The following is a 25,873-nucleotide window of genomic DNA, read 5'->3' as shown; positions in this document are numbered from 1 at the left end:
GATGGCGGCACCCACAGCCAATAAGGAGGGAATATGCTAATTGACTGCCCCACCCTCAAAGATGGTGGCGCCCACAGCCAATAAGGAGGCAATATGCTAATTGACTGCCATGCCCTCAAAGATGGAGGCACCCACAGCCAATAAGGAGGGAATATGCTAATTGATTTTCACACCCTCAAAGATGGTGGTACCCACAGCCACAAGATGGCGGTGCCCAGTCCCCTCAGCCCTGCTGGGGTGACAGGTGCATGGCAAAGCCTGGCCCACCCCCAGGTGTGCCCAGCTGCTCCGTGCACCTGCCTCTGGAGTCCCCCAGTCCCCTCAGTCTCCCAGCCGCCCAGGGCCGCCCAAGGCTCAGGTAACCAGGGCCCGCCAAGGCTTGCGCTGCTGGCAGTGGCAGCAGCAGAGGTGTGATGGGGCATTGCCTTCCCCTGATTGCCGGGTTGCCTCCCGCCCCTGAGGGCTCCCAGACTGTGAGAGGGGCAGGCCGGGCTGAGGGAACCCCCCTCCAGTGCATGAATTTTCATGCAATGGACCTCTAGTGATGTTATAAATATCCAAATGGCCCTTGGCAGGAAAAAGGTTCCCCACCCCTGGACTAAGCACTAGTAGGGAATTGGTAAGTTTTCTTAGGTGTGATGATGATACTGTGGTTACAATAGATGTTCTGTCCTCTAGAGATGCAAGCTCACATTTTAGGGATGAAGTACTATGATTACTGCAGCCTAGAAAATGGTGTATAAAAGATTAAAAGAAAAAGAAGATAAAGTTAATGTCAATTATTGTTGAATTTAAGTGGTGGCGATTTGGCTGTTCTATGTACTATTTTTCCAGTGGTTCAGTATGTTTTAAATTTCTCATGACAGAAAGTTGGAAAACAATTCACCCAAGGTTAAGCCCCCTTCTTTTGCAGGCTTTTGTTCTAAGTTTCAACTGTTTTTATTTTTATTTTTTAATTAAACATATTTTTATTGATTTCAGAGAGGAAGGGGAAGGGAGAGAGAGATAGAAACATCAATGATGAAAGAATCATTGATTGATTGCCTCCTGCATGCCCCACACTGGGAATCGAGCCTGTAACCTGGGCATATGCCTTAACCAGGAATCAAACCTTGACTTCCTGATTCATAGGTCGATGCTCAACCCTGAGTGACACTCAACTGTTTTTAGATGAAATGGCATTTCTTAGGAAAATACTCAGTACAACAAAATTCTACTAAAACAGTGAAATGTGCAAAGCTCTGGACTCCATTCTAACTAGAATTTACCTGTTTAAATCATATCTTGTTTCAGCAGCTCCAAGAAAAGATAACCCATTCTTCTACTTCCTTGTGCTTATCAATATGAGAATGAATTTATTGAGGAAGGAAAAAGTTGGATAATGAATAGATCTGTTATTAAATTTTTTTTTATTTTTTACCTAGAGTACCCTGCACATAGAAACAATTATTTTTTTAAATTACATTTTTTTGAGTATTAAACTGATTTATGTTCACTGCAAAGAATATCATGCTTCCAATGTGGGTTGCCTGGTTGCCATTTCATACTTTAGCTTATATAACCTGATTCCTTCTGAGAATCAAAAGCACTTTCCTGAATGGCACATTGCTTCTACCTTAGAAAAATGTAAGAAAATGGTAAACTTAGCAAATACAATGCTCTGAAGCTCAGAGACTGGTACCAGATCTGCTGTGTGAAATCAAGACAATCTTTTTTGTTTTTTATGTTTTAAGATTTTTATTTTTGAACTAGAGGTCTGGTGCACGAAATCCATGCACTTGCACGGGGGGCGGGGGGCGGCCCTCAGCCCAGCCTGCACCCTCTTGCAGTCCGGGGGTCCTCGGGGGATGTCCAACTGATGGCAGGGGAGCAGGCCTAAGCCAGCAGTTGGACACTTTTTTTTTTTCTTTATTATTATTTTTTTAAAAATAAATCTTTATTGTTCAGATTATTACAGGTGTTCCTCTTTTTTTCCCCCCATAGCTCCCCTCCACCTGATTCCCCACCCCACCCCATGCCCTTACCGCCCGCCACTGTCTTCATCCACAGGTGTAAGATTTTTGTCCAATCTCGTCCTGCACCCCTCACACCCCCTTCCCCTTGAGAATTGTCTATATTCCCTTTCTATGCCCCTGATTCTATTATATTCACCAGTCCATTCTGTTCTTCAGATTTTTTATTCACTTGATTTTTAGATTCACATGTTGGTAGGTATGTATTTGATGTCATTTTGTTGTTCATAATTTTTATCTTTACCTTTTTCTTCTTCTTCCTCTTCTTAAAGAATACCCTTCAGCATTTCATGTAATCCTGGTTTGGTGGTGATAAACTCCTTTAGCTTTTTCTTGTCTGTGAAGCTCTTTATCTGACCTTCAACTCTAAATGATAGCTTTGCTGGGTAGAGTAATCTTGGTTGTAGGTTCTTGCTGTTCATCACTTTGAATATTTCTTGCCACTCCCTTCTGGCCTGCATAGTTTCTGCCGAGAAATCAGCTGACAGTTGTATGGGTGCTCCCTTGTAGGTAACTAACCGTTTTTCTCTTGCTGCTTTCAAGATTCTCTCTTTGTCTTTTGCCCTTGGCATTTTAATTATGATGTGTCTTGGTGTGGTCCTCTTTGGATTCCTCTTGTATGGGGTTCTGTGTGCTTCCTGAACTTGTAAGTCTATTTCTTTCACCAGGTAGGGAAAGTTTTCTGTCATTATTTCTTCTAATAGGTTTTCAATGTTTTGCTCTCTCTCTTCTTCTGGCACCCCAAAAATTCGGATGTTGGTACGCTTAAAGTTGTCCCAGAGGCTCCTTACACTATCTTCATATTTTTGGATTCTTTTTTCTTTTTGTTTTTCTGGTTGAGTGTTTTTTTGTTTCCTCATATTTCAGATCTTTGGTTTGATTCTTGGGGTACGTTGATCTACAGTTGAGTTTCTGTATATTCTTTATTTCAGACAGTGTATGCTTAATTTCTGACTGGTCCTTTTCCATTTTTTTTTGGTATTCTCATTAAGATCCTTAAAGGTCTCACTAAGTTCCTCAGCGGTTTTTAGAAGATTCTTGAGTAACCTTATAAATGTTGTTCTGAACTCTATGTCGTCCAGTAGTTTGCTTTCCTCCATTTCTTTCATTCGTGACATGTTTGTCTCCGCATTTTGCTGCTTCCTTGTGCTGATGGAGTGGCTTTGTGTGGTAGGTGACCTATAGGGGCCAGTAGCTCAGCCTCCCCAATCACCTGAGGTGGACACCTTTGGTACACCCCTTTGTGGACTGAGTGCAAAGTCTTGGTATAGTTAAGCCTTGATTGCTATTGGTACACTGGGAGGAATTGACCTCCAGGCCAATTGGCTGTGAGGACCCGCTGTGTCTATAATGGAAGAACTGCTGCGCTGGAGACACGCTTATGGTGCAGGACTTGTTTCAGTGGGGCTTTGGTGCTCACTGAGTCTGCCTCTTGAATGTGTCACTTACGGATGTGAGGAGTTGAAATCTGGTGTCTCACACTGACCACTAGGTACACTGGCTTCTGGATCTCTAATGGGGTGCAGGTCAGCTACTGTCTGAGGCCACCCAGCAGGCGCTACAGTGAGAACTACAGTTTTCTCCTTTTTGCTTGGGGTTTGGAGGTTTTGGAGCTGTCTGACCTGGGCTGCAAGTTTGCTAGGTTTAGCTGCGATCGGCAGGCCATTCATATGCTAAAGCTGCTGCTTGGAGCTTGGGTGAGTTTGTAGATTGTACGGGGTGGGGTCTCAGGGCGTCACTAGGCTGGGGCGTGGCAAACAGCGATGGCTGCCAGTTAGCCGGCTCTGCATCTCCAACCGTGTCCCCGCGTCCCGCACCCCAGCACAGTAAACAATTATTCCTGCACGCGGCCCTGCAAGCAAGCCACCCTCACTTTCCGACCCCACGGCAGACAGTCCAGCTTCTCACCGTAGGAGTTTGGGTCCACTGCGTCTCCCCAGAAACTGGAGTTTGGAGTAATCGGGAGCTTGTCTCCCTTCAGGTTGAAAAAAGCAGCGCTCCCAGTCGCCCGTTGCCAGCCCAATTCGAGCACCTCTGTACCTCAGCTTTTCAGCACTTGTGCACGTCTCAATGCTGTTTTCTCTTTCCTTCTAGTTGTAGAACTTCCATTCAGCCAGCTTTCCCGTGGTTCTGGGTGATAGACGTTTTGTCTTTTAGTTGTAGTTTTGAAATTGTTGTGCGAGGCAGCAGTTTACGTGTTTACCTACGCCGCCATCTTGGATCCTCTTGAGTTGGACATTCTTAGCACTGCTGCGGAAGTGGAAGAGACTCCCACCATCGCCACTGCACTCACCAGCCATAAGCCTGGCTCAGGGCTTTTGGCTGAGTGGCACTCCCCCTGTGGGAGCACAATGACCACCAGGGGGCAGCTCCTGCATTGAGTGTCTTCCTCCTGGTGGTCAGTGCACGTCATAGCGACCAGTCATTCTGCCATTCAGTCGATTTGCATATTAGCCTTTTATTATATAAAACTAGAGGCCCGGTGCACAAAATTCGTGCACGGGGGGGGGAGGTGTCCCTCAGCCCATCCTGCACCCTCTCCAATCTGGGATCCCTCTCACAATCCAGGACTGCTGGCTCCCAACTGCTCACCTGCCTGCCTTCCTGATTGCCCCTAACCACTTCTGCTTGCCAGCCTGATCACCCCCTAACCACTCCCCTGCCAGCCTGTTTTCCCCTAACTGCCCTCCCCTGCAGGCCTGGGTCCCCCCCAACTGCCCTCCCCTGCAGGCCTGGTTACCCCTAACTGCTCTCCCCTGCAGGCCTGGGTCCCTCCCAACTGCCTTTCCCTGCAGGTCTGGTCGCCCCCAACTTCCCTCCTCTGCCGGCTTGGTCACCCCTAACTGCCCTCCCCTGCAGGCTTGATTGCCCCCAACTGCCCTCCCTTGCAGGCCTGGTCCCTCCCAACTGCCCTCCCCTGCTGGCCTGATCGCCCCCAACTGTCCTCCCCTGCAGGCCTGGTCCCTCCCAACTGCCCTCCCCTGCTGGCCTGACCGCCCACAACTGCCCTCCCTTGCAGGCCTGGTCCCTCCAACTGCCCTCCCTTGCTGGCCATCTTGTGCTGGCCATCTTGTGTCCACATGGGGGCAGGATCTTTGACCACATGGGGGCAGCTATCTTGTGTGTTGGAGTGATGGTCAATCTGCATATTACTCTTTTATTAGATAGGATAGGGGCCTGGTGCATGGGTGGGGGCCAGCTGGTTTGCCCTGAAGGGTGTCCTGGATCAGGGTGGGGGTTCCCTTGGGGCGTGGAGCAGCCTGGGCGAGGGGCCTGTGGTGGTTTGCAGGCCGGCCACGCCCCCTGGTGACCCAAACAGAGGCCCTGGTATCTGGGGTTTATTTATCTTCTACAATTGAAACTTTGTAGCCTGGACTGGAGCCAAGCCTTCTGCTTACTCCGTGGTGGCAGCCATTTCTGTTGGAATTTATGTATCTTCTATAATTGAAACTTTGTAGCCTTAAGTGGAGGCTTGGGCCCGCGAGGGTGTGCGGAAAGCTTAGCTTCCTCCATTGCCGGGGGCAACCCTAGCCTCCCGCTCTTTCCAGCTCCGTGGCTGCCGCCATTTCTGTTTGGGTTTATTATCTTCTATCATTGAAACTTCGTAGCCTTGAGTGGAGGCCTGGGCCGGCAAGGGCAGGCGGAAAGCTTGGCTTCTTCCATTGCCGGGGAAACCCAAGCCTCCCTCCTGCTCTCTGTGGCCATAGCCATCTTGGTTGGATTTATTTGCATATTCGCTCCTGATTGGCTTGTGGGTGTAGTGGAGTGGTGGTTAATTTGCATATTACTCTTTTATTAGATAGGATTACAATTCACATTCAATACTATATGTATGTGTATATATATATTAGTTTCAGGTGTCCAGCACAGTGCTTAATATTTATAGTATTTATTATGTGATTTCTCCAACAAGTCTAGTACCCACGTGGTACCTGTCATATTTATTACAATATTATTAAGTATTACTCTTGATGCTGTACTTTATATTCCTGTGACTATTCTGTAACTATAATCCCTTGCCTTTTTCACCATCAAGATGATCTTGAGTCTGTTTCCTTACATTTATAAGGATAGTAGCCCTGGCCAGTGTGGCTCAGTTGGTTGAGTGTTGTCTCGTGCACTGAAAGGATGCCGTTCGATTCCCAGTCGGGGCACATGCCCAGGTTGTGGGCTTGATTCAATGTTGGGAGTTTATGCAGAAGGCAGCCAATGGATGTTTCTCTCTCTCCCCTCCCCGTCCCTTCCTTTCTCTCTCTCTCTCTCAAAAAAAAAATCAATAAAAAATATATATATATATATATATATATATATATATATATATATATATATATATAAAGAGGATAATAACAACTATTCTATTTAGGATAAAGGTTGAGAGGATCCAAAGATGGTGTGTAAAAAGGCTTGGGATGTAAACCCTAGACCAGTGGTCAGCAAACTGCGGCTCGTGAGCCACATGCGGCTCTTTGGCCCCTTGAGTGTGGCTCTTCCACAAAATACCACGTGTGGGCGCGCACGTACAGTGCAACTGAAACTTCGTGGCCCATGCGCAGAAGTCGGTTTTCGGCTCTCAAAAGAAATTTCAATCGTTGTACTGTTGATATTTGGCTCTGTTGACTAATGAGTTTGCCAACCACTACCCTAGACAATTACAGCCAATGGACCCAACTGAACAGCTGTGCGTTTTTGTAATAAAGTTTTACTGGAACACAGCCACGCTGTATCTACATATGGTCTATGGCTGCTTTTGCATTAAAATTGAGTAGTTACTACAAACCATATGATTGGTGAAGACAAGAGTATTTGTTCTCAGACTCTTGACAAACAATGAATGGCTAACCTCGGCTCTAGACCACTAGGCGCTTTTAGCAACCCACAAGTGTGTGCCAATCACTGATCTCAGAGTCCAAAGGGGCCTTTGGAGAACTTGCAGTTGAGTTCATGGAACATGGAACATGGGGCTCAGAAAGGTAAAATGACATGTGTAAGGTCACACACACTTGATGTGGAATTCTGAAGCACACCACTGCTACCACCTGGCCAAAATTAGACTCAGAACTTGGAGACAGGGAGGCCATTTGGGCCTCAAGTGGATCGACTGGTGTTGGGTGATCCGTTTGTAGGAAGAGGTGGAGTCAGAGGGAGCTGCATCACAAATGTGGATCTTAACTGAAACCTGTCTGTGCCTATAGCAGCAAAATCTGCAAGTGGGATGGAAGTTTCCATGAGGCCAGGGAGGCTCTCAACAGGCAGCCTGTAACAATCTAGGTCTCTCGCTCTCTTTTTTAAAAAATATTTTTATCGATTTCAGAGAGGAAGGAAAAGGAAGAGCGAAACATCAAGGATGAGAATCATTGATCGGCTGCCTCCTTCACACCTCCCCTTCCCCCCACAACCCAGGATGGAATCGGAAATCCAGGCGTGTGCCCTGACCGGAAATCCAACTGTGACCTCCTGGTTCATAGGTGGACGCTCAACCACTGAGCCACACCCGCTGGGTCAATCTAGGTGATTTGATCATCCAAGACCCACTGCAGGGGCGGAGAAGGGGGTGATGGTGCTGGCTAACATTTATGGACTATTACTGAACAGAGCTTACTGTAAACCAAGATACTTTCATGAACTTATTTGATTTCATTCCACCCTCACAAACACAGATGCTGAGGCTCCGAGATTAAAGTCACACAGCTGTCAAGAGGAAAAGCAGAGACTTCACTCGGCCCGTTCGAACGAAAAACCTGTTTTCCGTATCAGCATACGGGGCACATCCCACAGGTGACAGAATGAGGTGGGCACATAGCTGGTCAGGGGGCAGAGCAGTGGTCCAAACCTAGGGCTTACGGTGAGAGTCCAGAACTGCATTTCCCACCCGAACACAAGTTTCTTACTCTCAAGAGTTTTTCGGCTCATCCCCTCTCCAAGCGCCCTCAGGTCTTCCGTCTCACCCCTCCAGGGCACCCAGAACACAGTTCAGCCCTGCCAGGAGGTGGGCGGTCCCTGGGTGGTCGCTGGCCCCGTCCTGGGACCGCAGGAGACCCTGCACCTGCCGCCTCCAGCCCGCAGGGCGCCACCTACCTGCCGCGGGGCCGTCAGGGTCCCGTCCACGTCGAAGAGGCAGAGCGCTTGGCCCGTCGCAGCCATGTCTCCGGATCCCAAGCCGCACCTGATGTGGTTCGTCAGCACTTGGAACTCGGCCCCGGGCTTCCGGGCCCAGCCTCCGTGCTGCAGCGCACGTCGGGAGGAGGAGAATCCACTCCCACAAGGCCTGGGGCTGGCGTCAGCTGTTCCATCCGGACTACAGATCCCAGAATGCAATGTTCCGCACGCAGGCCTGTTAGGGCCGAGCATGCTCCTTTAGGGATCCGACTGGAGGTGCGATCCGGAGGCTCCTGCGGGCCATGGTAAGGACTCGGAAGGTAGAGACTGAGCGAGGTGAGGTACTTTTGGGGTCCAGGTCAGGCCTGTGATTCGCAGGGTGCGCGGGAGAGACCTTAGCGTGGGTTACGCTTTGTTATTCCCCGGCTTCCTCTACGCTCAGGTCACGTGCGTCACCAGCGACACTAAACTCACTGAGCACTCACCCTGCATCAAGTCCATCCAGTGCTCTTGAGGGCTTTAAAACCACATCTGGACAGTCAGTATATTCTGAATCCCCATTTGGAAGATGAGGAAACTGAGGCCCAGAGAGATGGAGTAACTTGCCCCAGGATCCACAGCTGGCGACTTTAGGAGTCAGGATTGGAACCTAGATCTAGTTGCAGAACCGAAAGCATCTTTCACTGCACTACCCAAGGGGTGGAACTGTGCGCCTGATAGAATCCCTGTGCTTCTGTCCGGCGCCTTCATCCCTCTCTCCTCCTCCATTCTCCCCCCCGCCCCCTAACTAGGCTAAGAAAACACGCCCCTTTTAGCACACAGATGATGCTTAACCTGATAGAGACTCAGAAAGTTATTGTGCTAAATATCTAACGGATTTGTTCTCCACTGGGACAGTGATTGTTTAGCTTCCTGCTTGGGGAAATGTTCTGCCAGCCTTATGGCTCCACTGCCCAGCCCACAGTTGGCTCTTCCCTAGGTCCTTGTTTACTGAATGAAGACTGTGCCTCCTTCCTGTAACTTGACCTGCCTGGAGGAAAGAGGACCAGTTTGAGAGTCAGACTCTGCCCTACTCACTGGCTGTGTGTCTTTGGTAAATTTCTTACCTTCTCTGGGTTTAGTTTCCTCAGTGGTAAAGAGGTTCCTATTTCACACAGCGAGGTAGAGCATTTGGCTTTCCCTTCCCCTCCATGGTGATAACGGCACCCTCACAAGATTGGCGGGAGCCTCCATGTAAATGCTTTGCAGGTGTTCATTGTGTGATGAGCACGGTTGAGTTCTTTGAGAGAAATGGTCTCTTGTCTCCCTTCCAGGCTGCCCTCCTCCGAGCTGTGCCGCGGTTGCCAGGGCTGGCTGTGTGGAGAAGGCCTCTCTACGGGCTGCAGTGCAGCAGTGGGCAGGATTTTAGGAGATGGGTGGGGAGCAAGTCACCCACCTCAAAGGAGAAACCACCAGGCACAGAGACAGAGAAATTCCAGATGATCTACCGGTTCGATGCCATCAGAGCCTTTGGGTATGTGTCTAAGCTGAAGGTGGCACAGACAGCCCTGACGGTGGTGGCCCTGCCGCCTGGCTTTTACTGGTACTCCCAGGGCCTCGTGACTTTCAACAACCTGTGTCTCATGGGTGGGATAGCTGGCTTCGCCCTGGCCATGCTGTACTGGATGAGCTATTTCTTCCGGAGGCTGGTGGGCATCCTCTATGTGAACGAGTCAGGCACCATGCTGCGGGTGGCCCACCTGACCTTCTGGGGCTGGCGGCAGGACACATACTGCCCGGTGGCCGAAGTGATGCCTCTGACAGAAACCCAGGACCGGCCTCAGGAGATTTTCGTTCGCATCCAGCAGTACAGTGGGAAGCAGACCTTCTATCTCACCCTGCGCTATGGACGCATCATGGACAGAGAGCGTTTCACACAGGTGTTTGGGATGCTGGACACGCTCAAGTGAACGATTGGGGACTGGGCTTCTGGGTTGCCCTGGGCCACCTGGATCTCCGACCGAAGGCTGAGGGTGTGGGTGAGGCTAAAGAAGGAGATCTGACAGCTGGAGACTTTGCCAGGCCCCCTGGGAAACGTGACTGTTGGGATGAAGAAAATGATGAGGCGGATGCTAATAACCCAGCTTAGGAAAGAGGCCTTAGTGCAAATTCTTAGCACACTTGTGTATGACTTTCAGTTAGATAATGGCCAGAAGTTTCTGTTAAGAGCCAGTTCTTGGAAGAAGCTATGCCCAGTTCACTCTACACACAGGGCTGTGAAGTGGGGAGATGGTGTGGCAGGGGGACACTGGATTTGGAGTTGGAAGACTTGGTTCTGTTTGTCCTTAACTCCCTGTCCTGGGTCAGGTAACTGAGTCTCTCTGGGCCTTGTTTTTCACATTTGTAACATGGAAAATCCTGCCTGTCTCATTGGGTGGGTGTGAGAGTAAACAGTAAATGTTAAGTACTTTGCAAACTCAACGGGCAAGAGCAAACATTAAGTGTTAGTTCAGAGGTGATGGCATGGTGGTCCCAGCAGCAGGTGGGACTGGGGTGAAGCCTAGAGGTGGGTCATTTTGTTCTGCCGGATGGTAACTGCACAACTGGGGCAGGAGTGTCATCCAAGCAAGCACAGCACACCTGCCCAAACTTCACTACCCAGAGGTCTAGGGCTCTGCCTCTGTGGACTTCGTGTTCCTGGGCCAATTTTTTGCCTGAAAAATAGGTTCTCAAACCCTGGCTCCCTGTGCAGGATCACCTGGAGAGATTTTTAAAAGTATTGTTACCTAGGCCCATGACCAGGTCCCCCAGATGGTTCTCATACAGCCTGGGTTGACAGTCGCTGCCTGGAGTCCCACCACACTGGGAGGTGAGAGCCCGGATTCTCACCAGCCTGGGCATGAAAGAACTTCCACTTGGATGCCTGGTCTGCTCACACAGAACCAGCAGAGGGCACACAGAGCAAATGCATTACCCATGCCTTTATTCCTGACCTAAAATCACAGATCACGTGACAATGGGAATTGGGTTAGGACTTCTACTACACCTGTAGGGCAGCACCTAGGAGCTAAGAAAACCCCAAATCAACAGATTCTGGTAGAAGCTGGATACCTGTATTTTTATGCTTCCCAGGTGTAATTCCAAACACCCCAACTTCTGAAAATTACTGTGTGGGGTTTACCTTTCCCCAAAACTGTACAGCAGTTTCTCAGAAAATGGAAGTGGGCTTTAGATTCAGGTGGTGGATATACTGGTGATTACCCTCCTTGACAACAATTCCAAAATAGTAATACAATAGAAATACCCAAGCAAACGTATGAGGATGTTCATTTAATGTTTCTAACAGCAAAACAGACAAAACCATAGCACTAACAAAACTGGAAGTAAGCTGAGTTTCCATTAGTAGGCAACAAGGTTAAACAAATGTTGGTAAACTGTAATTGAAAAATAACATTTAAAAAAAGTTGGTAGATCCATACTATGGGATGTTACATGGTCCTTCAAAGGAGTGAGGTTGAGCCCTGGTCTATTGTGGCTTGGTTGGAGTGTCATCCTGTACACCAAAAGGTGGGTTTGATTCCCAGTCAGGGCACATACCCAGGTTGGGGGTTCAGTCCCCTGTCGGGGCATATGTGGGAGGCAACTAATTGATGTTTCTCTCTGCCTTCCTCTAAAATCAATTTTTAAAAAAAGTGAGGTTGAACTACTAGTATATCTGCTGACCTGGAAAGGTAATCATGGGATAGCATTACGTGGAGAAAATAAGTCACAGAACAATGTAGTTTTATGTGGCCATATTTGTGTTAAAAAAATGCAAACATTCCAAATTGTTAATAGTGATTACATCTGGGGAGAGGATAGGGAGTGGGGGGGAGTGGGTGAAATGAAGGGAAGACTTCCACTTCCAACTTTATAACCTAGTATTTTAAATGTTCATAATGAGCACGTCATCCGTCCTAAAGAAAAAAATGCTGCAATAAACACAGTCTTTTCTTCCATCCTTTCCTCCTCACGTCAGCTCTCTAGGTAGAAAAGTTTCTCAACCATGAATTCCTACCCTGGTCTTGAGAGCTGAGCTGATTGTAGGAAACAGTCACTCATTGACAGTGTCAGTGGGATGTGTCGGTGTTTGTCCCTCGTAGCCTGGTTTTCCTTCCTGTCAGCTAAGAACCGTGTCGACTTTATGCTCCTCCATCCAACCCCAGGGCTGTATATAATTTAGATGCAAGGAATGGGTGGTCTGTAGCATGTCCGTTTTCATATGGTAGTTGCTATGGACTGAGTTGTCCCTAAAATGCATATGTTGAAACCGTAACCCCCAATGTGATGGTGTTCGGAGCTGGGGCCTTTGAGAGGTGACTAGGGCTAGATGAGGTCTTGAGGGTGAGGCCCTCATGATGGGGTTAATGTCCTGATAAGAGGACTAGACTGCACTAAGGAAGGCCATGTAAGGACATAACCAGAAGGAATGCCTTCAGCAAGAATCTTACCATGGCCCTAGCCAGTTTGGCTTAGTGGATAGAGCATTGGCCTGTGAACTGAAGGGTCTCGGGTTCAATTTCGGTCAAGGGCACATGCCCAGGTTGCAGGCTCGATCCCCAGCAGGGGATAGCCGATCAATGATTCTCATCATTTATGTTTTTTTTTTCCCTTTTCCTTCCTCTCTGAAATCAATAAAAATATATTAAAAAGAAAAAAAAAAAAAAGAATCTGAACATGGACCTCCAGCTCCCAGAATGTGAGAAGAGTGTTTGCTGTTTAGGCCGTCCAGTTATAGCAGCGGGGCTGACCTCCAGACCTAGGTGAGGTCTCCAGACCAGGGTCCTCCAGACCTGGGTAAGGTCAGCTCTAGCAGGGATGTTCACATTGTGCACAGCTGAGACCTTGTGATAGGGCCAGAGGGCCCTCCCTGGCCCCATTGTTAAATGGCTATGCTTAATGTACCCCCAAAACAGATCAGTTGTGCTAGTGCTCGTGGGCCAGCCTGCAGGGAATTGCCCAAATAACTAGGTTTGGAACTTTTTTTTTTTTTTTTTGGCTGCTTTATGACTTCAGGACTCGACTCCCCAAATGGAAAGCAAAGTCCCCTTTGACCCCCAGGCAGAGTCCAACTTTTATGGCCTTGTTTTGATCCTGCAGCATTCAACTATAAAATCTTGGCTGATTAGAGTTAATCAAGCAGGGCCGATACCATCTGGCCTTGTTTGTACCAACTCCAGTGACAAAACATCCGTTTTACTTATTAACAGTTGGAATGTATTCCAGGATTTGGTTGAGTTTACCTGTGTTGGGAAGTAGATTTAATATTTACAAATAAGGAACTTCACTCTGACAGGAATACGTTGTTTAGAGCCCTGTGCATGACACTATTTACAGAGATGAAATGGCGAAAGGAAGTACCATGTATTAAGCACCTACTATATGCCAGGCGATTATAACACAATTTTATTTAATCCTCCCAGCAACTGCTCAAGTTGGAGAGCCAGAGAGAGGCAGTAGATGTAGGGTGAAGCTTGTGGCTTTGAAGCAAGACATCTTGCCTGCTTGAATCCCAGCCCTGGCGCTTTCTAGCTGTGACCTGGGGCCAGTTACACAGTCTCTGTTTGTGCCTTGGTTTTTTTACTATAAAAGCACTCACTTAGGGTGGTTGAAGAGACTGGTTTATTATATGAAAAGCACTTAAAATAGCTGTTGGTCCAAGGAAGTGCTCGGTGTTAGCAGGCATTATGGTTACCCACCTGTACTTGCAGATGAGGCTCTGAGAGGTGAAAGGACTTGGTCAAGGTCACCCTGCTAGATAGCAGCAGAGTTGGGTCTGCCTGTCCTGCCTCCCCAGTGGGGAAGTATAGAAAATAGAAAACAGATAGTATTTGACCTTGAGGTCCTGGCACCTTCCACCCACCTGCCTTAGGGACTGTATCATGTTTAGGATCTCACACCAGGCTGACCAGTTCAAGTTCATGCTCCAAGGCTGGTGGTCAGAACAGCTGTGAGAAAGGTCATTGAGTCCTTGGTAGTCCCTATCCTCCACCAATCCCAGGCTGACGGCATGCGTGTACACACAAACACAAATACTTGATTACACACGTCATCTTTCATACATCTGTGTGTATCCTGGCTTCCAAGCTGTGTGATTTTGGGTAGGCTCCCCTAACCTCTCTGAGCTTCAGTTCCCTCATATTAAAAGTAGGCACATAAATACACAGCTCGTGGGTTTCTTGTGCAAATCATAAAGCACCAGAATATGCTTGCACATTGTAGATGTTCAACAAATGATACTTATCACTATGTGTATTTCAAAAATACACTTAATGGTAGATATTGCCTTCCAAGTCAATTGTTTCATGGATACGTCAGATGTCCGAGCTGAGCGAAACCTTGGAAGTCATGTGGTCCAACCATACATTTTACCGGTGAGAAAAAGAAGGGTGATGGAGGGCCACTGAAACACCTGGGAGCGGAAGTGAGACAGCCCACCCTCCCTGCCTCCAGGTCAGGACACCAGGAGGTGAAGATCCAGCTCACAGGTGCTTCCTAAGCCTCTCTCTGGGCCTCCCATTGATTCCAGTCAGTCATCAGCTTAGCCCCCAATTGGCCTGGAGAGAATCGGATTTAATTGGTCTGGGGTGGGGCCCAAGCCTTAGGGTTGTTTGAGAAGCTCTTTAGGGTGACTCTAAAGTGCATCCAGTGTTAAAAGTCACTGTCCTGTGTGTTTTGGATTCTGTGCTTCTCTCCCTCTCTCCACCCATCCCATTATTGTCCTATTAGACCACCAGGTCCCCTTGATTGTGACAGTGCCCTGGCCAGTCTCCCCACCCTGTCTGTCACGGTGAACACTCAGGAAAGTCTTCCTAAAATGCACGTTGGAATATCCCCTGCTCCAAACCCGCAGTGGCTCCGTCACTGCGTGGAAGGCCTCCCCTCCCCGCCTCAGCACAGCACAGAGGCCCTCTGGTCTGGGCCCTGCCCATTCTCTGACCTCATCTCCGGACTGTTCTGCATCCCTCCCTTTGTGATCTGTGATGCTGCACAACATAGAAACGTGTCTGCCTTCAGTAAGCTATTCTCTGGATCTGGAATGCTTCCCCTCCTCTGAGTCCCTGGAGCAGTTCCTGCTCAGCCTTGAAGAGGAAGCTCAGGGCCCATCTTCCACCCCAACTTAGGGTCTGTCCTTTGTGCGTGTACAGCATCTAGGGTCTTCCTGTCCCCCTGTCCTTACGCTGGGTTGCTGTGACTTTTGCCCCACTAGAAGGTGAGCTGAGGGTAAGGACCACACCTTGTCCATCCCTATCACCTGGTATGTCCTTGATGGACCCTGAAATGAAGGGCCTCACAGTGCTTCCCAAAAACAATGCAGACTTATATGGTAGAATGTTCCCCAAAGACCACCCTGAGAGGTATATAATAGGTGCTTAAGAAGTACTTGCCAAGCCCTGGCTGGCGTGGCTCATTTGGCTGGAGCGTTGTCCCGTGCACCAGAGGTTCGCAAGTTTGATTTCCGGTCAGGGCACATACCCAGGTTTCAAGTTCAATCCCCAGCTGGAGCACATGTGGGAGGCAACTGATCGATGTTTCTCTCTCACATTGATGTGTTTCTCTCCCCCCCTCCCTCAAATCATATCTTTAAAAAAACTACTTGTCAAATAATTACTTGAAACCATTTCCAAACAAAAAGGCCACATTTACTCTGATGTTTCCATTATAAATATATTTTTTTAAATTTAACAAGACTGATTAACACAGGAAACATTTAATGAATGGAATTGTGCATCTGGTCGTCAGTTACACTGTGACATGTTAATTTCTTTTATCATTTATTGGCACTGTCAACAGAATACTGTAAACAAGATCACTTTGTATGCGCAGGTCGGCGATGCTCCCTAGCTATGGTACCATGAGCTAATATATAGATAGGTAGATACGTATAGATATACTAAATGTGCACAATTTTGCATGGTTACTGAGTGTCAGTAAAAATTATAAAAAAAACGCCCATTTATAATAAAAAGGAGGATGTACTAAGACTTGCTATTACTGGACCTTGTTTTCTGTAAAAGTGACAAGATTTGCTAGGGACATTTACTAAACTCTATGGCACTGATGTATGATGGACCCTTTCCAGCCCCTTGGCCACAGCAGCACTTCTCCCTGGGCTCTGCCCTACGTGGAAACCTGTCCACTGCACCCCCAACCTGAGTTTTCACAACCTCTCCCATGTTCCTACCACCTCGAGCTCCGCCAAGAATTCTTTTCCTTGAAATCCTTCCAGCCATCCCCCACCCCCAAAAGCAGATGTCTCCGGAACTCTTCAGGCCCTGAGCCAACAAGAACTTGATAAATGGCTTAAAAAGTTTTATGAGAATGACTTCCCTTGGTAAGAAGTGAGTAAGTCTGGAAATGACTTTCTAGATAGAGTGGTTTCATTTTTCTGTCAATGCCCCCTGGGAAGAAAACACAAAACTGAAGCCACTCTCTCCACCAAGGAGAGGCAAGTTTCTGATTGTGCCTTAGCTCAAAAACCTTCTGGACTCCAGGAATTTTATTGTATGTTTGCATCCAGGGCTGAAGTTCTCAGGACAAATCACACCTGTACCAAAAAATGAATTGTGGTTTGGTATGCATTTTTCTTGTTCAGTAAGGTCTTGAATCCTGGGCTATTGCCTGTGGGATCTGGATCCCCAGTGAAAGGTGTGGGACTTTGAACTGGTAGGTCTCTGCACATGCTGTTCCCTTTCTGCAACACTGTTCCTTGCCTTGCTTTTTGGTGAACTCTTGCTCACTCTGCAAAACCCTGCTCAAACATTACTTTCTCCTTGAAACCTCTGCTGACCCTCAGACGGACTGGGGCACTCCTTCCAATTTCCGGATGTTCCTCTGTTACAGCACTTGCCACTCAGCTTTAATTATTGGTTTAAGAGTCTATGGGATGTGAGTCCCTTAAGAGCCGGGACCATGCTTTATTTGTAATCCTAGTGGTTAGGACTGGGCCTGGGACAGAGCAGGTATTTAATGCAAGTTTCGTGAATGAATGAATAAATAAATATACAAACGAGTGAAACCTCACAGAGGGGGGTGGGCATACATCTCCATTTAGCTGGCAGCGTAAATGGCCTTAGACACGGCAGAACTTCTTTAAAGCAATGGATTAGCACTAACTGCAAGAATTCGAAGTGAACCGGAACTCACAGGTCTGTAAGACAGTCGCTGACCAAGTCTCTGGATGGTTAGTTATTAGAAGAGCAAAGTGCTGAAAGGAGAACCTGGCTATGCCTGTCTTCCCAAACCGTCAGCAGTACCATCAGGGGCAAGTGGCTTCCTTTGGGGCAGAGGATACAAGCAGACTTTCTCCCTTTCCCCACGAGATAGCCCTTCATTGCTCTAGGGCAGTGGTCGACAAACTCATTAGTCAACAGAGCCAAATATCAATAGTACAACGATTGAAATTTCTTTTGAGAGCCAAATTTTTTAAACTTAAACTTCTCCTAACGCCACTTCTTCAAAATAGACTCGCCCAGGCTGTGGTATTTTGTGGAAGAGCCACACTCAAGGGGCCAAAGAGCCGCATGTGGCTCGCGAGCCGCCGTTTGCCGACCACGGCTCTAGGACTACCCCGTGCTCTTTATAGGAGCCGGTGTACTCAGTCAGTTCCTAGCCTCAGCGGAGTTCCCTTAGCCCCAGCCACAGTGCAGTTAAGCCTTTAGGACCTGGGACTCCACACCCGTCTGTGTCAGGAAAACCTCTGATTTAGAGTGGCAAGGACAAGGAAACCGCCTGAACCAACAGCCTGTTTTTCCCTGTGCGGAGCTCTGGTGCCTTGGGTTCATGATGCTCCCCTCAAGAAGAAATCTACTTCAGCAACGGGCTGCCTTTGACGGACCTGCCAAGCTATTCCTAGGTTGCTCAACAGTGGAGCAAAGGTGGATGAGCCAAAGCGAGAGAAAGAGCCTCGAGGTGAGGGTCAAAAGGCAGCTGCCAGGTGCCTGGGAAACAGGAGGAAGGGCCTTGCCCCAGGCCCTGGGCTCCCGCTCCTGGAGACTGGCTGGTGCTTCTGCCCCTGCAGCTCATGGGTGTCCCGGTGCCCCCTCCTCAGGCTGCAGGTTTGTTTCCAGGGGCACTGGTTCACATTTAACAGGGGGCAAGCTTGGAGGAATGAAGGACGGCAGGAAGGACCATCCAGGATGCCACCTGGGAGTCGCCAAAGCCCCGTCCAGGACAGGAATCCGCAGATGCCCTGGGAGGAGTGGCCCAAAGCTGCAGAGGCCGGAAGACCCCTCCCCACTCCCCCGGCTCAGTCCTCATGTCCCTACAATCCTGCCTTCACATGACTGTCCTGTCCTCCACTGAACCGTGCGGGGCTCGCTCAGGGCTCCAGGGGTTGGGTGAGGGGCAAGCATGTTTGTTTGCACAGGGCGAGGGAGCAGCGCCTTGATCACAGAATATGGCACTTGAGAGGGACAGGAACCCAGGAGTCCCAGCCACCAGTCCCTGGAGCATACCCCTGACTGGCTTCAAAGACATTGTTGGGGTCAAGGGTGGGCAGATACATGGCCAGGACCCTCATGGCCCTTCTTAAGACTCTGTCCGGGGCTCAAGCAGAATTTCTGGGCTTAATCCGTAGGCACCCTTGGCTCTGCAGGGAGGAAAACCAAAACCTGTCCCTCCATCCTCTCCCCTCCCCCCAGCCACCAAAACCATCCCCTCCCACACACCACCCTTCAGCTTATGCATTCACCTCTGATACTTTAAGTGAAAACATGAATTAGGCAAACTAATCAATTTGACAACTGCTGAGATCAGGGCTTTCTCAGAGCATAGTGGAAATGGCTTCTTTACTTGAAGTCGGCTAAGATGTCGCTGAAAATATTGAGGAACAGATGTGCGTGGTGATCCCTGAAGACCAGAGTGGGACGGAAGCGGATGGATTTGTCGCCACAGCCTCCCAACACCACACCTGAAAGAAATGGCAGGAGGTCGGTTAGGAGCTTGGGCTCAGAGTCCCGGGCTGTGAGAGCCAGGAGGGAGCTTGCTTACACACGGGGAACCCCCAAGCCATTCTTTCCATCTGGGCTTCCGGCTATCCTTCCTTCCATGCACCCATCCATCTTTACTCCATCTTCCCCTCCCCCCCTCCCCCTGCCTTTGAATGTCTGCTCTGCTGCCCCTGAACTGGGTCTGAAGATAGAGAAATCCTGAGGTAAGTCCTTGCCTTCCCGGGACTCATGGTGTGGTGGAGAAAGGAAATAAGTACATTAGAGAAAGCAAGGCAGGTCGGAAGCAGGTATGTGGGGAGAGCTGTCACCGAGGAGGGACAGACCTGCTTATTTTAAAGGGCAACTTCACATTGACAGGCTGGGTGTCCTTGTGTCGATTGCTTAGCATCTCTGAAACTCAGCTTTCTCCTTTAAAGAGGAGGCAAATCATCCTGCCCTTCAGGGCTGGTGCAGGGGTTCCATATGATGGTACAAGTGAAAGACACCATGCTCGACACATAGTAGGTGCTCTCATCTCACCACTATATCCCCCCACTTAAAACTCTTATATGGCCTCCATGGCTCTTAGAATCTTGAACCTGACCCACAGGCTGACATGATGTGGTCTGGTAGCCCCTCCCCGGCTTCACTCCTTCTAACCTATTGGTCCCTAACCATCCCCTATTCTTTGGGTTTCTCCAGCTCCATCCTACCTCAGCTAATTGTACATGTCCACCCCTCTGCCCAGAATGCTCTCCCTGACCTTCTTCACTGGGCCAATCTTTCCATCCGTCAAGGCTTAAGGTAAAATGCCACTTCCTCAAGGAAGCCCTCCCTGATTTTCTGGATATTTTCCCCAGCTATTCACTCTCTTAGGCCCCTTTCCTCTTCCCTAGGATTTATAAATGCAATTGGTTGTTTATGAAATAGTCTCTTTCATGCCACCCCTTCTTGCTAGACTATAAGCTCCTTGAAGGAAGGGATTCTCATGGTCATGTTCATCATCATGACTCCAGGATTGGTGTTGGTCTCCTCAGTGAATACTTGGTGAATGAATAAATAGTATAAAGAAATGCCCCTGGGAACGTCCTCTTCTTTTGAGGAAGAACATGCAGAGTATTGTCAGTGCTGTGTACCACCTGCCCCATACCAGGGTGACCTGAGCAACAAAACCTGGCTTCCCCTCCAGCCTCCTTACCTTTGCTTCTGGCTATTGAAATGAGTTTATTCCGTGTTGATTCATCTGGAGCATCGAAGGAGCAGAAGGTGCCTCGTCCTCTCACTCTGCTGATGAACTGGGGGTACCGGGCCTGCAGTGGGGGAAACAAGGCTGGCATTATTGCCTGTCACCTGTGTGCCAGCCAGTTCAGTGGCTGTGGTTCCTCAAATACCCCATCCTCCAGGTCCAGCCTTTGGGCCTCTGCGTGGACTGGCAGGGACACTGTGGGGTTTGGAGCTCTGGCTCTGGAGACATCCAGTTCTGGGGTCAAGACCCAGCTTGGCCACTTTCTCACTGTTCAGCCTTGGGCACGTCATTTATGTGGCCGGAGCCTCAGTGTCTTCTTCTTTTTTTTAATTTAATAAATCTTTATTGTTCAGATTATTACAACTGTTCCTCTTTTTTCCCCCCATAGCTCCCCTCCACCCGGTTCCCACCCCACCCTCTGCCCTTACCTCCCCGCCACTGTCCTCATCCATAGGTGTACGATTTTTGTCCAGTCTCTTCCCGCACCCCCACACCCCTTCCCCCTGAGAATTGTCAGTCCACTCCCTTTCTATGCCCCTGATTCTATTATATTCACCAGTTTATTCTGTTCATCAGATTTTTTACTCACTTGATTTTTAGATTCACTTGTTGATAGACATGTATTTGTTGTTCATAATTTTTATCTTTACCTTTTTCTTCTTCTTCCTCTTCTTAAAGAATACCTTTCAGCATTTCATATAATACTGGTTTGGTGGTGATGAACTCCTTTAGCTTTTTCTTATCTGTGAAACTCTTTATCTGACCTTCAATTCTGAATGATAGCTTTCCTGGGTAGAGTAATCTTGGTTGTAGATTCTTGCTATTCATCACTTTGAATATTTATTGCCACTCCCTTCTGGCCTGCATAGTTTCTGTTGAGAAATCCGCTGACAGTTGTATGGGTGCTCCCTTGTAGGTAATTAACTGTTTGTCTCTTGCTGCTTTTAATATTCTCTCTTTGTCTTTTGCCCTTGGCATTTTAATTATGATGTGTCTTGGTGTGGTCCTCTTTGGATTCCTTTTGTTTGGGGTTCTGTGCGCTTCCTGCACTTGTAAGTCTATTTCTTTCACCAGGCGGGGGAAGTTTTCTATCATTATTTCTTCAAATAGGTTTTCAGTATCTTGCTCTCTCTCTTCTTCTGGCACCCCCATAATTCTGATGTTGGTACACTTGAGGTTGTCCCAGAGGCTCCTTACACTATCTTCAAATTTTTGGATTCTTTTTTCTTTTTGCTTTTCTGGTTGAGTGTTTTTTGCTTCTTTGAATTTCAAATCTTTGACTTGATTCTTGCGGTCCTCTAGTCTGCTGTTAGGTCTCTGTATAATATTTTTTATTTCAGTCAGTGTATGTTTAATTTCTAGTTGGTCCTTTTTCATATCCTCGAGGGTCTCGCTAAATTTATCGGCCTTTTCTAGGAAATTCTCGAAAAACCTTATAACCGTGGTTTCGAACTCTATATCCAGTTGTTTGCTTCCCTCCATTTCTTTCCTTTGTATCTGTTTCTTTGTCTCCGCATTTTCGCTGCTTCCCTGAGTTGGTAGAGTAGCTTTGTGTGCTGGGTGTCCTATAGGGCACAGTGGTTCAGCCTCCCCAGTTACCTGAGGTGGACATTCTTGGTGCACCCCTTTGTGGACTGTGTGCACAGCCTTGTTGTAGTTAAGTCTTGATTGTTGTTGGTATCACTGGGAGGAATTGACCTCCAGGCCAGTTGGCTGTGAGGATCAGCTGTGTCTACGCTGGGAGAAGTTCGGTGCTGGAGACACCCTTATGAGACAGGACTTGCAAAATTGCAAAAGCCTCTGTGCTCAGCTTGGATGGAACGGAGTCTCAGGGCGGAGCAGGCAGCCTTGGTTTCCCGTCAGCCCTGCCCTATGAGGTCCCTGAGTCTCAGTGTCCCTTGATAATCACTGCAAGCACCTCTGAGAGAAAGCCGCCCTCGAGTTTCGCCCGCTGACAGACAGTCCAGTTTCTCCCCAAATGAGTCTGGGTTCCCAGAGTCTCGCCCAGAACTGGAGTTCAGCACAGTCGGGAGCTTCCGTCTCCCTCCCACTTGAGAAAACCAGCTGCGCACTCAGCAGTCAGTCCTCTCTGCACATGCACCTCCGGACCTTTGCCTTCCGCAGCTCCCCTGAGTCTCAGTGTGCTTTTCTCTTTTCCTGATAGTCCAGATTCCCCCCGTATCAGTCTGGGTCCCCAGGGTCTCGCCTGGAACTGGAGTTCAGTGCAGTTGGGAGCTTCCATCTCCCTCCTGCTTGAGAAAGCCGGCCACGCACTCAGCCGCCAGTCCTCTCCATGTGCACGCGTCTCCGTACCTCAGCCTTTTGCAGCTCCTCTGAGTCTCAATGTGCTTTTCTCTTTCCTTCTAGTTTAGAATTTCCACTCAGCCAGCTTTCCTGTGGTTCTGGATGGTGTCCGTTTTGTCTTTTAGTTGTAGTTTTGATATTGTTGTGCGAGGCAGCAGTTTAGGTGTTTACCTATGCTGCCATCTTGGTTTCTCCTGTTTCTGATCCTGCTCTCTCAACCTATCCCACTAGGACTCTCAGTGTCCTCTTCTGTAAATGGAAGGGTAGGAATGCTATTGATCCCAAGGTGCCGTGGTAAGAATTTAGTAAGATGAGGTTTAAAGCTGGCACTTGGATACTGGCCATCTTTATTTTATTATAAATTCTAGACAAGTGGTGATTGATTCTTCTAAGCAAAAGAGCTCATCCTCACTCAAGGCTTTGAGGCTGGGAGTTGTATTGGGGTGAATAGTGGCCCCTCCCCAAATTTGTTGACTTAAGAACGTGGAACTGTGACCTTGTTTGAAAACAGGGTCTTTGCTGATGTAATTAGGTTAAGATGAGGTCCCACTGGATTAGGGTGGGCCCTAAATCCAATGATTGGCATCTTTATCCGACGAGGGACATTTGGTCACACACATGGAGAGGGGAGAACGCCACGTGAGAACAGAAGAGAGATGGGAGGGATGTAGCTGTAAGCCAGGAACACTGCAGATTGCCGCCACCACAAGATGCTTGCAGAGAGGCCTGGGAGGGATTCTCCCTCAGCGCCTCCAGAAGGAATCCGTGCTGCCTATATCCCGATTTCAGGCTTCTGGCTTCCAAAGAATGAAAACAAAGTCTCGTTTGAAGCCACCAGTTTGTGCTAATTTGTTAACACAGCCCCAGGAAGCGAATACGGTCACCCAGAATAAAGAATCTTATTCCTTATAAAGAAGTGGGGTTCCTCCCACTCTCCATCGTTCATGTGAAGGGCAGCAAACAGGGCTTGGATAACCCAAGATAATGTCAGGTACCGGGGATAGAGATGGGGGACAAGTGTTGTTTTGTTACAGCCCCTTGGCGGAAACTGGAAACAAAGTCATATGCTGGTGATAATGAAGGCCCCGCACATATGTGGGGAGCTCTGCGCGACGCTTACACGCAGGATCTTGAATCTCCACTCCACTAGGGCAGGACCCTTCTGGTCTCCACAGATGAGGAAACGAGGCACAGAAGTGGCTCCAGCACTAGCTCTATTCACCCTGCACTGCTGACTGGCGGGGAGCCAGCGATTTCAACACTCTCCTCTCCCATCAGAGTGTGGAGGCAGGGAACAAGGTCTCATCCAGTTGGACGCCCCTTTGTGGCCCTTTCTCTCTCTCTCTCTGTCATGCACTAGGACATAGTAACTGTTTCTTTTTTATGTTTAAGATATTTAATGGCAATCTGAAATATTAGGGAGAACCCCTACAATGTTTTTTTTTTTATATTAACTGTTTGATTAATTAATGCAGGAGTGGAAATCCCCACCCCCTCCTCACTGTATGGCTTTGCTTGTTGCCTCTAGGCCTTCATATCTACGGGCATCCTTTTGTCTCACCCACTTGTCTAGCTCATTATTTTGGGCATTCCTGTCATCTTATCTCTTTCTTCCCTGTGGCTTTATAAGACCGTGATAAGGATGCCTAACTGCTCCCATCCCTTTATTTATTATACTAGAGGCCTGGTGCATGAAATTCATGCACGGGGAGGGGGTGTGTGTCCCTCAGCCCACCCTGCACCCTCTCCAATCTGGGACCCCTCTCACAATCCAGGACTGCTGGCTCCCAACTGCTCGCCTGCCTGCCTTCCTGATTGCTCCTAACTCCTTCTGCCTGCCAGCCTGATCACCCCCTAACCACTCCCCTGACAGCCTGATTGATGCCTAACTGCTCCCCTGCCAGCTGACTGCCCCTAACTGCCCTCCCCTGCAGGCCTGGTCCCGCCTAACTGCCCTCCCCTGCAGGCCTGGGTCCCCCCCAACTGCCCTCCCCTGCAGGCCTGGGTCCCCCCCAACTGCCCTTCCCTGCAGGCCCAGTTGCCCCCAACTTCCTTCCTCTGCCAGCCTGGTCACCCCTAACTGCCCTCCCCTGCAGGCTTGATCGCCCCCAACTGCACTCCCTTATAGGCCTGGTTCCTCCCAACTGCCCTCTTCTGCTGGCCTGATTGCCCACAACTGCCCTCCCTTGCAGGGCTGGTCCCTCCCAACTGCCCTCCCTTGCTGGCTGTCTTGTGGCAGCCATCTTTGACCACATGGGGGCAGCCATCTTGTGTGTTGGAGTGATGGTCAATTTGCATATTACTATTTTATTAGATAGGATAGAGGCCTGGTGCACGGGTGGGGGCCGGCTGGTTTGCCCTGAAGGGTGTCCTGGATCAGGGTGGGGGTTCCCTTGGGGCATGAGGTAGCCTGGGCGAGGGGCCTGTGGTGGTTTGCAGGCAGGCCATGCTTCCTGGCGAACCAAGTGGAGGCCCTGGTATCTGGGATGTATTTATCTTCTGTAATTGAAACTTTGTAATCTTGAGTGGAGGCCAGGGCTGGCCAGGGCGGGCAGGAAGCTTGGCTTCCTCCATCACTGGGGGCAACCCAAGCCTCCTGCTTGCTCTAGCTCCGTGGCCGCCACCATATTTGTTGGGTTATTTTGCATACGCGCTCCTGATTGGCTGGTGGGCATGGCTTGTGGGCATAGCGGAGGTACGGTCAATTTGAATGTTTCTCTTTTATTAGATAGGATTATTATTATTTATTTTTTAAAATTTATTTTTTAAAGAATAGTTTATTGAAGAACAGAGAAGAGAGAAACATTGATGTAAGTGTGTAACATCCATCAGCTGCCTCCTGCATGCCCCCTACCAGGAATTGGGGATCTAGCTCACCACCTGGGCATGTGCCCTGACCAGGAATTGAACCAGCAACCTTTTGGTGCACATGACGACACCCAATCAACTGAGCCACACCAGCCAGTGTGTTTCTGTGCCTTTAAATGAGCCAGCACAGGGCTCCTAAAAGCGAGATGTTAGTCTTGGCTCTGGGATGGTTCCATGTGGTATCATCCTTCATATGGAACCCACTGTGGACCCTGAGAAAAAGGGCTTCTGGTGGCTAACTGGGCTCAGATTGAAAAACACAACCAACCAAACAAACAAACAAGCATCCCCACAGCAGCAGCCATTTCTGCACAGGGGCTTCTCATGCAAGCTGCACTTCAGGGAGAAGCCTGTACTGAACTACCTGCCTCTGCAATGAACTACCTGCCTACCCTGTG

General features: G+C 48.8%; 3 protein-coding genes across 6 annotated transcripts in view; 1 reads left to right on the top strand and 2 right to left on the bottom strand.

Moving 5' to 3' along the window:
* PMM2 (phosphomannomutase 2) overlaps window positions 1-8,249 on the bottom strand; it is a 31,045-nt gene extending 22,796 nt beyond the window's left edge. The window contains exon 1 of the mRNA XM_080677123.1: window positions 8,088-8,249. Within this exon, the coding sequence (XP_080533249.1) occupies window positions 8,088-8,153 (66 nt within the window). The 5' untranslated portion in view covers window positions 8,154-8,249. The remainder of the gene's footprint in view (window positions 1-8,087) is intronic.
* Window positions 8,250-8,328: 79 nt separating this feature from the next.
* TMEM186 (transmembrane protein 186) lies at window positions 8,329-12,767 on the top strand. 2 transcript variants are annotated; one of them, XM_080677125.1, is made up of 2 exons: window positions 8,329-8,413; window positions 9,422-12,767. In XM_080677125.1, exons 1-2 carry the CDS (start codon window positions 8,411-8,413, stop codon window positions 10,055-10,057), a joined length of 639 nt encoding a protein of 212 aa, XP_080533251.1. In that variant the 5' UTR covers window positions 8,329-8,410; the 3' UTR covers window positions 10,058-12,767. The 2 variants fall into 2 exon arrangements, with proteins under 2 accessions (XP_080533251.1, XP_080533252.1); XM_080677126.1 differs by having other exon boundaries at window positions 8,346-8,444.
* Window positions 12,768-15,747: 2,980 nt separating this feature from the next.
* The window catches only part of ABAT (4-aminobutyrate aminotransferase), an 84,885-nt gene continuing 74,759 nt past the window's right edge, over window positions 15,748-25,873 (bottom strand). For all 3 annotated transcript variants that reach the window (XM_080677105.1, XM_080677106.1, XM_080677107.1), the window contains exons 15-16: window positions 20,256-20,367; window positions 15,748-19,038 (exon numbers count right to left, since the gene is read on the bottom strand). In XM_080677105.1, the coding sequence (XP_080533231.1) occupies window positions 18,917-19,038; window positions 20,256-20,367 (234 nt within the window). In that variant the 3' untranslated portion in view covers window positions 15,748-18,916. The remainder of the gene's footprint in view (window positions 19,039-20,255; window positions 20,368-25,873) is intronic.

The sequence above is a fragment of the Plecotus auritus genome (genome assembly GCF_963455305.1).
Source record: "Plecotus auritus genome assembly, chromosome: 7".
NCBI lineage: Eukaryota > Metazoa > Chordata > Mammalia > Chiroptera > Vespertilionidae > Plecotus > Plecotus auritus.
Note: the sequence above shows the minus strand (reverse complement) of the source record. Positions and strands in the feature narration are given on the sequence as shown.